The sequence below is a fragment of the Micropterus dolomieu genome, linkage group LG10 (assembly GCF_021292245.1).
Source record: "Micropterus dolomieu isolate WLL.071019.BEF.003 ecotype Adirondacks linkage group LG10, ASM2129224v1, whole genome shotgun sequence".
Taxonomy (NCBI): Eukaryota; Metazoa; Chordata; class Actinopteri; order Centrarchiformes; family Centrarchidae; genus Micropterus; species Micropterus dolomieu.
In genome coordinates this window covers 16,720,516-16,736,854 of record NC_060159.1, presented here as the reverse complement: position 1 = coordinate 16,736,854, position 16,339 = coordinate 16,720,516, and the positions used below count along the sequence as shown (strand labels likewise).

At 40.1% G+C, this 16,339-nt stretch overlaps 1 protein-coding gene across 2 annotated transcripts; it reads right to left on the bottom strand.

Annotated features, from left to right (window-relative positions):
- Positions 1 to 3,309: 3,309 nt before the first annotated feature.
- On the bottom strand, positions 3,310 to 14,712 carry cd164 (CD164 molecule, sialomucin). Of its 2 annotated transcripts, none has more exons than XM_046060374.1 (6): positions 14,500 to 14,712; positions 13,752 to 13,823; positions 8,528 to 8,593; positions 8,052 to 8,168; positions 7,409 to 7,480; positions 3,310 to 7,288 (listed from the first exon to the last, which is right to left on the bottom strand). In XM_046060374.1, exons 1-6 carry the CDS (start codon positions 14,567 to 14,569, stop codon positions 7,131 to 7,133), a joined length of 555 nt encoding a protein of 184 aa, XP_045916330.1. In that variant the 5' UTR covers positions 14,570 to 14,712; the 3' UTR covers positions 3,310 to 7,130. The 2 variants fall into 2 exon arrangements, with proteins under 2 accessions (XP_045916330.1, XP_045916331.1); XM_046060375.1 differs by having other exon boundaries at positions 3,310 to 7,276; positions 14,500 to 14,708.
- Between the last annotated feature and the right edge of the window lie 1,627 nt (positions 14,713 to 16,339).

The following is a 16,339-nucleotide window of genomic DNA, read 5'->3' as shown; positions in this document are numbered from 1 at the left end:
GTGTTTTTGTGTTACTCATCAAACCTATTAAGCAGTGGGTGAATCTGAAATCTTGCACATTGTGTGCTTCAAGTGTGTATAGTTTATGAATCATGACCTTACATCTAATCCCAAATGAAGCTGGAGTAATCTATTTTTAATAGTACTTTTTTTTTATTTTTTAATAAAGCTTATTCTTGTGGGCCAACACAAATGTTTTTCTCTAATTCAATTTAATTCAAATTCGCTTTATTGGCTTGAATGTGTAACAACAATATTGCCAAAGCATCATACAAACTACATAAGAACAATCAACCCCATACATTTCATTAAACAATTAATTAAAGTGTAAAGTAATTAAAGCATATGTTCGTTTGTGTTAGAAAAATTTAAATATATTAAAAACTTAAATAAAACAGTAAGCTTTGTGTGTTAAAAAAATAAAAATATAATTATGCACCACTGTTTGAATGTTGCACTGAGAACCACTCGGTGGCAGTGCTCAGCCTGTGTCTATTTTACAAATGTGAGGGCTTTCACTCCTACACATTATACAGTTGCATGTATAATAATAAGACATAACATGGCAGTGTTCTGTGCAGCATCAGGCTCCTACTGTCTTGAACTGAGATAGACAGAGATGGACCAAATGCTTTGTGAACTCTGCTACAGTTGCTGGCTGGACAGCTGAGTAAATGTAGCCCTGACCACAAGACAAACTGATGTGGTCTATGGGTTTGTATCGCTGTGCACAAGTGGGGCTACTTTATGACACAGCCAAAACAGCTCAGATATCTCAAATTCAACTATGAAAGCTATTACTCACCTTAATTGCAGGCTGTTCAGATGACCGCTCACATTTCTGTCGTGGCTGAGGCTTTTAGATTTTTGCTCTCTTGTTTATTAGAGTCAGCCACCTTTTATGGGATGGATAACCACATGTGAAGCTGCATCATAACATTCCTGCATTATCACCTCATTATCGGGGCTTTGTCAACATTTTTATTTTCTCATCTCATTTTTCATACAAAAGAAGCATTTTTGACCTCAAAGATTATCTCTGTCACTCCCTATACCACCAGCTGGAATAAAAGCAAAAATTTAAACAGTGCAACATCCCTAACTGGCCTGTCCGAGCTTCTGGGTCACAGGAGAAGAAAAACAGCTGATCATTATTGTTGCTCTGCATTCAGCCTTTTCAGTTGATTATCTAGCTAACATTGCTCGGCCCCTGGTATTCTTGGCATGACTTGGAGTTCACTGCATGGTTAAATGGACTGAGCTGGTGTATGAGAGAGAGACTAAACCTAATGCATTGTTTGTCTCTGCTTCCCCATATTAGATTACAGGGCATGACTGGGCACAGCAATCTGGTTAGCTGAGGCAAGTCAAGACCCTCCATGCCCACTTACAACATCCACCCCCCTCCATCCACTCTCCTGACCCTGTAGCTCGAATACTGTGTGACTGCACACCCCTCTTTTTGTCTGGTGCTGAATAGCAGTGGCGTGTTCAGAGAGCAGTGTATGTAGAAGGGCTGGGTAGATGTGAGTTTGTGTAAGGCATTTTATTGTGGGTGTGAGAAAGGACTGCCTACAAACAGCTACAAGTCCATCATCATGAGCAGATATGTCTACAGTGTAACACTGAAACAAGAATAAGTATATGTGCTTACAGTCAATTGAAATACAAGTTTACTGATTATTAAAAAGTTGAAAAGCTGGCTGCAGGATTTTCCACTTCTTAGTGAAAGGCCCATAGAGATGTTCTTGATAGAGCAGCACAAGCATTTCCATCTCTGTCTAGTAACAGCACATGCTAAGTACAGGGTTGCAGATTGTTTTCAGTGGACACACAAGAGAGACATTGTGGAGTGGTTGTCCAAAAACATTCTCTCGTGTCCTTGCTTCTGGGAAACTGTGCCAGCTGGGGACTGCTGGGCCACTGCAAGAATAACAGTCTGCTCAGCACAAACACATTTTGTACGCACACACCTCGTTCAAGAATGTAGTCAACTGTACAGACCGTGATTCTTGAGTGTTCGCACACAGACACACATACACACTAACATTTCCTTTAGAGCTAACAGTTCTTGCTACATAAGCAGAACCTTGCTGTGACCTTGGAAACTGTGAGTGTGTCCGGTCAGAGGCGCAACACAGTGAAAAACAAACCGGTTGTTCTGAACAGAGAGGTGGTTTCTTTGGTTTTACATGCCAGCAAATAATGGCAGTTTTATTAATGTTTGCACATGGCTGCAATAAAATTTGTACTCGTTTCCTAATTAAAAACATGTTGACTACTATCATACTGATGTGTACACTAATCACCAAATTAGGTGAGCACCAGTTCAAGTGTTTTCCCACTTAAACTTTATTATATAATATATATTGTAGACATCAGGAAAAGCTGTAATCATATAGTGGATGCTTGTCAGCCCATTAGTTTGTGTATGGCCAAAGGTGACACTAATGTCACCAAAAAAATTAAACTATTGTATAGGTAGAGCAGTGGTTCACAACCTTTTTGGGCTTGTGACCCCTAAAAATGAAGCAGTTATGGCCTTATTGTGTGCAGTTACTTCTAGGATTGTTTGATTTAGGGATTTTTAGAGGCCTGAAGAAATAAGAGTATTAAGTTTCTATCCCAAAAAAAAATATGATTACATGTAACAAAAATATAGTTTTTTCTTTCCCTTCCCTTCAATGATCTGATGACCCCTCAGATTTATCTTGGGAGCCTGTGGAGGGTCCCAAACCCAAGGTTGGGAACCACTACTCTTGATTACCAAGTAGAGATTGGAGATGGAGGGCATTGATGGGGTGGGATGGATCCAGCATGTATAACATCAAAATGTTGTACAAGCGGGGTATCAATAAGAATCTGATTTTGCCTGTGAAGTATCAGTGCTTTTCTCTATAGAAAGTATATTGACCACAATCAAGACAGAGTTTACATGAATGCTGTGTGAGCGGCTGTGGCATGTCAAAGTGAAGACAGTGAACCCCAAATTGTTATAGCCTCTGCATCAGTGTGTGAATGTGGTGTAAAGAGCTTCGAGTGGTCACAAAGACTAGAAAAGCACTATATAGACCATTTATCATGAATAGTTTGGGAAATTTAGGGAAATCTTCCTTATCTGCTTTCTTGCCGAGACTTAGATGAGATACGACTGTCTGCTCAGTAAATTTCAAGCTACCGCCAGCAGCCAGTTAGCTTAGCTTAGCATAAAGTCTGGAAACCTCTAGCCTGGCTCAGTCCAAATGGTATCAAAACATAACTAGAAATATATTGCCAAATCCAGATGTTAAATGAGGGTAAATACAGTGATTTGTTTTGGCAATATTCAAACTTTATTGGTTTTACATTGTGAAACTAAAGGCAGCACTAGAAACCAAGGCACAAAATAAAAAAGGTTTGAGAGAAAAGAAAAAGGGCACATAAGCACAAAACATTTCAGGAGGCATAGTGGCACCTGCAAGTTTCTACATATGGCTGTGCGTGAATAGTTGTGTCTTTCAAAGTGGGGTGGGAGCAAAACAAAAAACCCCAAAAACAAATCGTACCTACAAGATTGATGGCCTCTAACACAAAACGTAACACATATGGCACTACAGTGTGTGCACATAGCAATATCGCCATGTGGCGAAGGAGGGAATCAAAAAGCTTTTTTACTCGTTGGTTTGGAACACTGCGAGGCTGAAAACTGACAGGAGAGCCCTCCATGACAAAGCAAATTTTGATTTTGAATTTAAAATCCTACTGGACAGAAAACAGATCATTCAATGCAACAATTGAAAATTACAACCAAAGTGGAAGTCATCACGTGACTTTGCATTGTGGAGGAAATGTCACAACAACACCACCAGAGGTCTGGGACTGTGGTTACAACATTACTGGTAAGTTATTTTTATAACAATGTGCTGGTGAGAAGTTGTCCAGGCTACACCCAGGGTTCATGTAGTTGAAAACTATGTCATTCCCTAGCTGGTTATACTCATTTCAGCAGCATTTAAAACACCAATAATTATTTTGCATGATTGGTCAAAATGTAGACACTAAATGCTACAGAAATTCCAAGAATAAGTACAAGATACTCCTAACAAATAAACAAACCTTTCAAACAAAAGCAGCCTGGTATTTGCCTGGACAAGCTTTTCACTAGCAAATGTTCTGTGGGATTGATCAAGATGATAAGGCTAAGCGTGACATAACTGACATTTACGTAGAATACAACACAGAAAACCACTTCACAGGGGTCTGAAAGTGCTGAGTCCCATTGGTATTTAATAGGTGTGGCATACCAACTCCAACTTTATATGGATATTAACTGAATAAGGCACTTTTCTTTAAGAGGTGCACGGACTGAGAAACTTGTAGTTTAAGCTGCAGTGAGGCATTACAATGGACATCTATTTGTATCCATAGACACCAGAGGTGTTTTGACGCACCGCAATGTCAACATGTGATGCTGTGTAAGGAATGCAGCTACCATGTTAAAAAGCACTGAGCACTCTGCCTGGATTCAGTGGTTACACAGCAAACCAACACAACAGCTGTGAATAAAATATCAAATATTTCTCTTAATTTTGGGCGAAGGCTCTCCACATGCAGAGAATGTACAAATGGGTGCAGCTAAGGCAAAACTCTGTAGCCTACTCGCCATAGTTGGGTCTTTGGGCTGTAGCCTAATGCCACCAGGTGACTAGGTTAAAAGGCGTGTTAATGGTGAGCAGCAGAAAACATGTAATCCTAAATTATGAAAGCCAAAAGAAAGAAAACATCTTCAATCATGATTTTTTTTTACTGTTCGTGGTCATACAAAACAAGGTGGTTATTCATTCATTAACTAGATTATGTTCAAGATTGAGTATTTATACAAGCGTCTGATTGTTTTTTTGTGTCGGCTGAACCATGAAAACACTTACAAAGACAAAGTTACAAAACAAAGCTTGTCAGTGCAATGCTCAATTTCCATGCCAAAACTGAGGCCTTTGGCTTAATGCACACTGTTTCAAGGCAATCTTTCAACTAGCATATGGGCTAATCACAAATAATCAAGTGGTTTTTAAGTGTCTTAATCCTTAACAGCATATGCAATGGCAGGAAAAATCACAACTCCAAGCATCCAGCATGCAATAATGAAAAAAGGCATTTAACAAAACATTACTGACGTCGACAAGCCACTACAAGCAAAATGTACTGATAAACGCTCCTTCATTTAGCCTCTCCTCAAGTCGAAACCTAGAATATAAACAAAAACAGGACATGGCTATGTACAGGGAGGGACAAAATGGGAAAGAGAAAAAAAAAAAAAAAAAAAAAAAAAAAAAAAAAAAATATCACACCGTTAGCAGCAAGCCAATTAGAGAACTTGCCATGAGCTCTAGCACGACCACTTAGATGTTGCAGTTCTGCACTTCATTCACAATCCTCTCATTTACAGGTAAAGTCAGTAATCAGAGGTGCATTTCACCAAACCAACACTCCAACATTTTTGTCACTCTCCAATACTCAAGTTTTTAAATTAAGCCCAACATTGTCCTTAAAAAAGTACACTTCCAGATGTATAGCACCTAACAGTTCAAAATTTCCTGCCAGTTCATTGTTCATGTTTTGAAATTAGACACAATTTATAACTCAATGTTCTGAAACATAAATAGTGAAGTGGGAGGATATTTGAGAACCGTTTTAGGGTGCAACAGAAGGGAGAGCACCTTTAATTATTCATTTACACAAGGTCACTGGTGAGAAGACCATAGGTTTCATGCACTGAATATAGTCCTCTGCTTATGGGAAAAACTTCAGTCTTGACTGATCAAGGCCCTCGATACTATCTACTGTATTCTAACAATAAAAAGGTTATTCAGGCCAGCTGGGATACTACAGTTCTCACCAATATCAGCACTGCGATACAGTTTCTTTCTTAGAAACATAAACTAATGATAACATTTCAGGCCTCAACCAGGAAGAAAGGACTCATCCTCTTCCATTTCTCTCTTTAAGTCATACTGGACATTAAAGGCACTTCACTGCTATCACTGTCACATCAAGAAAGTGCATGCATGCCATTTTGCTTTATATCCGCATCAACTATATTGTACATCATTAAAACAAATTAATTATTCATATTTCTGAAATATTCTACAATCTTTCATTTTGACCCACACACCCTTTGAGTACTCCACAGAAATGGGGCCACAGGGCCAGCTCAACATTAGCAACTCTGTTGGGTACGTCTGTAAAGATCAGAAAAAACCTTTGGGAGATTAAGGGATGGGAGATAAACTTGTTACATGATTTATTGCATTGAGCTGCTCCACTGGCAGTTGTTTTTTTTTGACATTTTCTACAACTAGTATTAAGTGAAAGATTTCCCCAGGGAAGTAAACAGCAGAAAACGCACAGCACTCCTAAAATGCCAAGGGAGACACCCAAAATAATTTACCAGGGGGAATCGCTATTTTTTCAGTCTGACGTCAGATGATTGGGTGTTGCTTCCATTTCCTCGTACTGTAAGTAACTCCACCTCTTTTGCATCATCTATGAACACATATAAATGATACAGCTGCACGGGGGAGAAGGAACCTGCCCACGATTCAACAGATTGAAAGCAATACTGAATCATCACATTTGTCACGTTTAAGAATAGCTGTGAACTCAAACAGTGTTTCCAAATCAAGATGAAAAAGGTATGTAAGTACTACCAGTTTGCAGCTCATGTGGTGTCTGTAATTGAGGAATCATGAGGACAGGGGCTGTAAAAAACACAAACACCTTCAATTCGCCGGAAAATGGTATTTCGCTGAATGACTAACAGCATGATGGAGGTGGGAGTAGCTACCAGATGATGTAATCCATATGCTCAAGGCTTAAATGCCATATCACTGGAGATCTGTTAATTTGTACAAATTAGTGAGACGTGAATTATCATACATACAGGCCTGAGTTAGTGCCTTAATACATATTACAACAGCAGCGCTAATGCAGGCTTAAACCACAGGTGGCACAAACATCAAAGATCTAGAAAACCTGCTTGAAAACACTGTTTGAGTCCGTTGTGATGAGTGTGTGCCGAGTGGGGGAGTCTTCTCTGGAAGGTTCTAGTTGGTGGGGATATCGATTGATGTGGATCTAAAAGTGCGGCTGCTTCAGAGGGTGTGGTAGTTGCGGTCCTTGGACTTGCAGAATTTGTAGAGGAAGAAGATCACAGCCTGCAGGCCCAGGACCAGCACTATTCCACCAATGAAGCTAGCAGCGTCAAAGGTGTTCTTGTGAGGTTCAGGAGTAGGGGTAACTGATGTGGTTCCAGTTGTGATAAAAGACAGAGCAAAGGAAAATTGTTATTCTTGTTATTATTCTTGTTTACAGTACAGGAGAGATTAAGAAATGTTCTCGCTTGTTCACAACGTCAGACTTTGCCACTTACTTGATGGAGTCGTAGAGGAGGTGGAGTTACCACTAGGAGTCGGGGCAACAGTGGGAATAGTGGTTCCGTTGCCTGTTGTAGGGTCACAGTAAGAATATATCCATTAACCTTTACATTGCTTGACTTTAAGCCTTTTGATATTTTATGGTTGATTTGCAGACACCTGTGGTTACTCATGGTACCAGCAAGCGCGGTTTAATACTGAAGCAAACACATCTTGAGCAGCTATTTTGTTAGAAATACAAATATTTATTGGTTTATTGTGCAGCCAAACAGCAGGGCACAGTAATGTTTGTTTCAGTTGGAGGTGTGCAGCCTGTTGCTTGTAACTCTTTATCTAACAGACATGATCCACTGTTGAAAAGTGCTGTATTTTTGTGGGGGGGGGGGGGACCATTACCACGGTGTGCATGTAAAGATAATTTGAATGGCGGACTCCACTATTAAGAATGAAAACTATACAGAGATGTAAAACAGAAGAAAATACATTGAATGAGCGAATATAAATGCAGACCATACAAAGAGAGATCTCATACATCATATCAGAGATCTCAATACTATTAACAGGACCTCTTCCACCTTTATATGCTTGACAACACAACACACAGCCGGGAGTAGCAGAGGTTTTTTGGGGACTGGTTACCTGTGGTGCTGCTGTTAGCAGTGGTGGTGACAACAGGGGTAGGGGAGGCTGTAGCAGGAGAGGGACTAGTCGAAGGAGCAGAGGCAGTTGAATTCGGGGCTGCAGAAGGTTGAAAAGCTGGACAGGGAACCAACACCAAGACAGGGTAAAAGGGGGAACACAAGAGACGCCACCCAAACAAAAGGTTACACAACACTCCCTCATCATTTCTCTTAGTTGTTCTACACATAGCCAAGTCTTTTGGAACCAAAACAAAGACGACAGATATAGACAGACCCAAAATGCTGACCATTAACTTACACCTTAGTCAAAGAATAGCTAGGCCCAAACAGAATCTGCAGAGAATATATATACACTCCTAACGTGGAGAAATATGTTTCCTAGTATACAAATTTGAGATCTGCTGATTCGCTTCGGGTTTAAAAGAATATGTTAATATGAAATGTTAGTTAGAACCACTATGCTGTAAGACTCACCTGAGCAGCTGGCATTGCTGCAGGTCTCGTTTTCTGCCTGAAGAGTCATGTTGCGACAGCCGAGAGCTACCGAAAAAGACAAAAGCATCATGAATAAAAATGCCCAATTCATGCTGTATTTAAATTAAGTTTACCCAAGCAGTCAAACTAGATTTCAGTGTGTTATGTTAGCAAGAGCAAAGACACACCATTTTATTCATTTAGGGTCAATCCTGAGTTGTTTTGAGCTGATGGCTCAGCCATACTTAGTTATCTCACTGAAGTCTCATAACATCTTCATTGCGCAGCTCACCAAGAAGAAACCAAATAATCACAAACATCACTGTGTGTGTCCAAAACATGTTGGCCTACAGTCATGTTGAAAGCTGCATCTAATGATCTGCCTCGCACTTGTTCTGTGCATACAAATAGTTAAACAACATGATATATAGTGGGGCAAATCTCTTTTCTGATCTCCTCACAGGAAGGTCAGAGCGGTTTCTCACACAGGCCCACATCCTGCAGCTGGGAGGATGGTCCTTCCATCCTGCTGTCCCCATTGTAACAGTTGATTATTTGAAACTAGGCATGTCTGAAACCTGTTTAGTGTGTATTTGTTTTTCATTTTTACGTCAGCGTTGTAGCAACATAAGATCATGACTTGATGCATCATTAATTTATAGTTCACTGATAACAGAAACTAAATATATTTAAGTAAAAGTAGCAAAAAAAACAAGTAAAAGTCCTGCATTCAAAATATTACTGTAAAAGCACAGAGAAGCATCATCAACTAAAAGAACTAAACGCAACAAAAGTAAAAGTATTTGTTAGGCAAAAGAAGAGCACCTGTCAGAGTTATATTAATAATGTATAAACATTTTAATGTTGTACCTGGTCGAGTTTGAGCTCATTTTAACAACTTTATCCACTGTTAGGTAGTTTAAAATCGGTCACAATATATATTTCATAAACTAATAAAATATTATTAGCAACTAGTAACTTAAAATAATAAATAAATGTAAAATATAGTGGAATAGAAGTACAGCGTACAGAGTAAGTAAGTAGACTTTTTTTATTTGTATTTTGTACGTTCAGTCTGCTGTTTGATCATCTCGGTGTATTCTCTTTTATTGTAAAATTGGATTACTAATTAACCATGGCAGAAAGGGACTTTGCCCCGTCATGAAGTCTTTCCTGTCCCAAATACTTTACAAGACATCAAGATACAGATGTAGCATAGCACTGATCCAGTTGTTCATTCATTTAAGAAGAAAACAAAATTTCAAAAAATGTACTAATTCACAGACATACAAAGAAGAAACTCCATAAGTTAAAAAACCTCAGATGTATATACGTTTTGTTTCTTCAGTGGTATAACTCAGCCTGTGTCACAATGAGGAAACTCTGAGTCATGACTGACAAGCGCCTTGTGACTGTTGATTCTTTTCACACCCAGTTATACGGCATTCACTTAACTGCTGTTAATAAAGATAAACAGCCAAAAGCTTTAGCACGGACATCCACACATGTGAAATCTGATACTGCCCAGATATGTACAGGAAATAATTTTAACATTGAGAGACATTTGTTTCAATATTCCTTAATGTAAATTTGGGCATTCTGTGTGAAGTTCAATAAATATATTATGTATTAGAGCTGAAAGGAAAATAAAACTGGCAACTCTTGATAACTTATTCATTGAATCAGTAAAAATCCCCCCAAATTGCTGGTTCCTGCTTCTCAAATGTAAAGAGCTCATGCTTTTCTTTGACATGTTGACAGTCAATTGAATGTCTTTGAGTTTGAGAGGTTTTCAGATAAAAAAGCAGTTTGAAAGAGTAGCCTTGGGCTGCGAGAAATAATAATTGCAATTTTTCACTGCTTTCAGACATGTTATAAACTAAAAACCATAACGTAAAAAACCTTACTTATTCTTTGACATACTAGCAGCTCAACAATGCTTTAATTCAGGACTGGACATGAATACTGTAATGAGAATGCACGGACAGTAACCAGCATGGCAACTTTCACTTTCTGGAATGCTGTTTTACAGGTGCTGAAATTTAATGTCTCAAAAAAAAAACCCAAAAAAAAACAAACAAAGGAAGTGGAAAATATATTTCCAATAAAGCTTCATTAATGGTTAAATAAAGTGACAGGGAAGGCCATTAAACTTCTCATTTAAAAAAAGTCCTCATGCCATACAGCAATATCATAAAAGGAACTGCTCAGTGTCGTGCACCTGGTGCAGTAAAATACCTTGCTACACCTTCCTTGCTCGTTATACTATAATCCACAGCAACCAAACCTAATGAGTCCCACCAGATGGCTGCCCATAAATTACGGACACACCAACTTTAACAGTAAGGCTGCAGCCATTGTTGAAAGCATCTTTTGGCTTTCTCCAACTAGGGTAAAAAATGACTTGCACAACTCTGCGTTACATTTTCCACAGCTCACAGGGCTATATTTTGCGGTCCTTGTATCAGGTTATGCATCTTTATGCACTGGCCTTTGATACAAGCAACTACCAAATGGCTGTCGTGTCATAATTATTAGTTTGTGGAGCCCACGGTGTTAGGTTTCTGTAGAGGCTGTTGGTTCAATGAAGCTGAGGTTTTGTGGTATTTGGTAGCTATTCTGTCAGGTATCTGTCGAGGCCACGGAGCCCTGACTTGCCCCCACTGTTTCTCTACACCGATGTAGCTTCTCCCTGTTTGATGTGTTTTCTTTCTTTTCCAAACTGTTGCTATATGAAATGATTTAGTTCTGTTATGACCGACCAGCAGCGAAAACAAGCACAAAAAATAAAGTTGCCTCATATATTTTACTAACTTTTTAAAGCTGGAAACTTAATGACTCGCTCTCTTTCTAATGGTGATTTAGTTACATCAAGAGATCAAGTCATTCTGAAAGTGTTGGCTGCATTATTTTTCACACTCTTGCTGCGATTTAACGCTGCGATCCATGCATGTCACCCCATGTAGGAGGAGGGGTTTTCACTCTCCAGTAGGTCAAAGGGCTGTTATCTCACAAGCAGCTGTGAAAGGTAGGGCTAGCTCTCAACCTTTTTTCTAGATGGTGACATCACCCCCACAACGAGGTACATCCACAGCTTGCTCAAGCCAGAGGTGTGATTGAAATTCTCAAGGGTCAGTCTTACCACAGAAAACAGCTTATTGGTTAAGACCAAGCTTTGTCACAGACGACAGCCTGTACTTAGAGGCGCTACAGAGCTTGCATGTACACGTGTAGTTTTTTTTGACAGTTAAACACTGGGCTGCCGGGAAATCTGCCTCTGACGCCAAAGGCTTGTTTACACAAAATCCCTAAACCGAAAGATAAATCTGGTAATGACAATGTGGTAGGCGTTAGCTTGCTGCAGCAGTGTGGTTGTGCTGTGCTCCAGCAAAGCCATCTCAGCCGGCCAGAGCTGACCTTTCCGGTTTTTGCTGAGTTCATTTCAAATAGGTGATCCATTCTTGAGTTTGTGAATGGCTTTAGCTCTGGTCTTATTTGGTGTGTATTTGTGTGGTGAGCAGTCAGTATTGTTCATAAATAATTCACTACAACACACTATATAGATTAAAACTCTGGGAAATGACAACAAACTCAGTCAGAGAACAGATCTTGATACATTTGTTTTTTTTGTATGTCTGTGGGTTGTGAGTTATTATTTCCTCATGTGCATTTGGTGTAACTGTAAACCTGTGCAAGTGTCATACTTAACTAATTGTCACCTCACCTGTTTTGTTCAACCACAAAACATCATTATGCCTATATAGCCTCTCCTGGGGAGAGTCTAAGCTTCATTGGTGAAGTTGTCAAACCGGTCAGCTCCCATGAGAGGTAAAATACCTGCTTTGTCCTACTAAAGAAGACCACTGTATGAGAGCTTACTGTTTTTGTATATGCTAGAACAACAAGTGCAGTTAAGACACACTAGTAACAGTATTTTGAGCCTAATGACAACGGAAATTTAAGATGAGATCAGTATATGATTATCCTGAACTGCACCCGAGATGTAAATTATAAGAACACCACGGCACATGAAAAGTATCTTTTCTCCTATCTGCACACTATTTCCTCGCACTCGTGCGGTTATCCTCTCCTTCCCTCTGTTTCCCAGCGCGAGGATATTGCAGGCTTCCTGCCATACATCTCCTCGCTTCCTCTCCTGTACTTCTTCACAATCACTGGAGACCTGTGTACCTCTGACTACACACACTGAACTCAGGCCAACAGTGGAGTAAAGCCCTCTAGGCCGATATGGTCAAGAATCACAGTTCTCATGAGGATTTCTTATTTCCACTTACAAGGTTCAGATTTAGGCCAGAGGGCTACTGTAGCCTTAGTCAGCAAACACCTAGCCAGAGGTGTGCTTTAAAGACAATAATCACAAGGGATTGTCACACAATCTTATTCATATCTGCTAAATGAGTGACAAACCTAGGATTTTACGACACAAGACTGACTGATAAAACCTGAAATGAAAACAACCAGCTCCTCTCCTGACCTACTAAAAGCACAAACCATAGGGGGGAGCACGCAGTGGATGGAAAGCCGTTGGTTGACTCAGGAAGCAATTGGTCATGCAGTTTTGTCATTTTTACTGAATGATGCATATTTCTAATCAAAACCAGCAGACTTTCCAAATTAGGTTGAAAAATACCGCTGCAGCATATTTCTCCACGTCACCCTCTGTAGTGCAGAAGTCAGAGAGCTTTCTTCTATCTAGAGCTCTCAATGTTTAGAAAGATATTCCCATTAACATAATGAAATTACAGAATGACGACACAGAGATGTAAGGCAAAGGGCAGCAAAACCACAATCAGAACTAAAGTGTGACTCAATCTTTTTAGAGAATACATCAATCCTCATGTGCACAATCAATGCTCTACAATGAATTTATTGTGGCAATAAATAGTACTAGGTCTATGAAATCACCCGCATACTTTCGCCCAACCTACACCCTCACTCTATGGAGCCATGTGCCAGTAATTTACCACCAAACCAGCCTGTCCAGATCCACAGCGGTTGGTTATTGTTGCCAGACAATTATGATACAGCTCTGGTTTTGGAGAAATTGAGACAACACAATCTAAAAGTCTCCACTGGCAACATTCTCTCCACACCAGGAATCATGTGTCCAATCAGCTCAGCTGTCTGGACAATTTAGGGCACACAAAGCCCAACCTGTGCCTCTCGCTCCACAACCTGCCACACATTTAAGACAGATACTCACATGTTGTGCAGTTAACCCACTGGCAGTCAGGAGTGGTTACACATGAATCACATGCCAAAGTGGAACATCCATCTGCAAAGAAGTCAGAAATCAGACATAGTTTGGGTAGTTTTTAATATAACGGTAACTTCCTACATGTGATGTGAAATTGAAACTGTAGCTCTCCAGATGTTGCTCTGCGCATAATGAATAATGCTCTAACAATGTTAAATTCTTTTAGCACAAACAAACACGGCAGGGCATTACAATGTAATGAATCTTAAATTGTGACACAACAAAGAGGCAAAATGTCAGGCTGTTACACAACAAGCTCATCTGGTCCCTTGTACCTGATCAACTGGATGTGACAGTAAGCCAGTCTTGTTTCTGCCCCGTGTCCTCCCTCTCATAAGTTAGATTATGAGAGAAATGTGGCACTTAATTTAAATGTAATTTCAGGTCACATAGCTTGCTAACAGGCTAAAGCGCTAGCTGGTCCTGACAACTTGAGTCTCACTGGACAGCGTGGAAATAAAAACTGGCCAAGTTGCCTAAAGGGATATTTTATACATCTATCTTTTCGTAAGCCAACACATGTGTGACAACTGCCAAACTAAGAGGCGAGACATCTGATGGGCCTCGCAGATGACCAAAAATGGAGGCAAACACAGAGAAAATTAGCTAACTGGGGATGTCTTAACCGAGCTAAGGAGGTACACGGAAGGAAGCGGCTAGCCGCTAGCTCAGCGATGAGTGGTCGCAAACTTACCTGAGTCTGGTGCGGCTGATGCACCTATCAGAGCTACAGCCACAGTGAAAAACACCACCCTAAAGTACATGACTGCGGCCAACTTAAGCTCTTGTCTGCACGACGGGGAGCACGTATCTGATGAGAAACGTCGAGAACGGGACTTCGGAGATTTGACGGCTTCTTCTTCTCGCTCTGGTCTTGCGTCTCTGCTGCTGCTGCTGCTGCTCGGTTAGGTAGCTTGCCACTTCCTATTTGACAGGTCATGTGGCACTTACTGGGAGGGGTGAGAAAAACCAAGTGTACGCGAGCTGCTAACACGTCAAAGGTAAAAGAGAGAGAAAGAGGGTGTCTTCATATAGTCATTAATCAAAAACTGTGGGGTTTCACTTCGTCTCTGCTGAGGCACCTGAGACGCGCTCAAAAATACCTGCTAAAAAGTACACCTGTGACGCACAACACTGAATATTAATACGCTAAAAATAACCTTTCACATCTATGGCCTGCTTCACTCGCTAGAGGACCCCGGGGCACAAATACACTATAGTCCCCCCCCACACACACACACTCCCAGAGATGATCAGAATTATGATTTAAGGGTTCATAGCGTAATATTTGTGAGGATCTATTGAGTCTATGTTTTCAGTGGTGTATAAAGACCTTACATAGTGAACCGTTATGTTTTTATTACCTTAGAAGGCGCCATCACGAGTCCCCTTACATGGACGTTGGCATGTTGCGCTCCCATACTTCTACAGCAGCCAAAAACAGACAGCTCTGCAGAGCGCATTTCGTCCACGGTTTCGTCACTACGTTGTTCTTCTTCTTGTATAATTTTGGCAGAGTTGAAGCTTGCCACTACTTTGAATGCATACGAAGAAAAGGACAGATGGAGGACCATGGTTATTATTTAGCACTAGCTGAGCGTGAACCATCGTCGTCAAACAAGTGAAAACATGATGAAGCCAGAGAAAGTAGGGATAGATGCGGACAGATAATGGCAGAAATCAAGGATAACTAATGTAATTTCATGTACAATCATGTACACTTTCATGGAGGGGGGGGGGGGATAGTGAGCAGCACTCACCACTACATGTCACTAACACTTACACACTTTAAGGTAGGCCTAAGTGCATGACATTGTCACGTGAAATCATGTCAGGAGCTTCCTATGTTAGCCAGCTTCAAGACAAAGCGACCTACTTCCTTACAAAGCAACTAGGGGTTAAATGTCTTGCTCAAGGAGACATTGGTGATGTCACAGTGGGAATCGAACTGAGGTCTCCCAAAACAAAGGTGCATGTCTTATCCATGGCACCATTGCCAACAGTTTGTTATATAAGCCATATTAAGTCAAATAAAAGGTCAATTCCACAATGACACATTAGGGCCAAAACATTTATGGAGCAAGGGAAGGGGGGTAATATTCAGAGAAAAACTCTAACATTTCTGAGATTAAAGTCATAAATTTACAAGAAAAGAAACTAGAATATTATTTGAGATTAAAGTCACAAATTTACGAGAAAAAAACTAGAATATTCTCTGAGTTTATAAAGTCATACATTTACAAGAAAAAAATCTGGAATTCTCTGAGATTACATATTAACAAAAACAAATCCTATTTTTCAGATGTGCTAGTATTACTACAGGCTCTGTACTCGATTAAAGCAGGGTATGCAGATGTTAATGACAACAGCGTCACACCTAAACTACTTTCACTAACCAGTATTATTAGATACTTCCTTATGTTCAAAGACCAAAAGCATAAAAAATTGGGGAAGAACTGTCTGCACTGATTCTTGTATTGAATTATGAGTGACTGAAAGAAACTTGTAAAACACAATTTTTTTCTCATAAATTT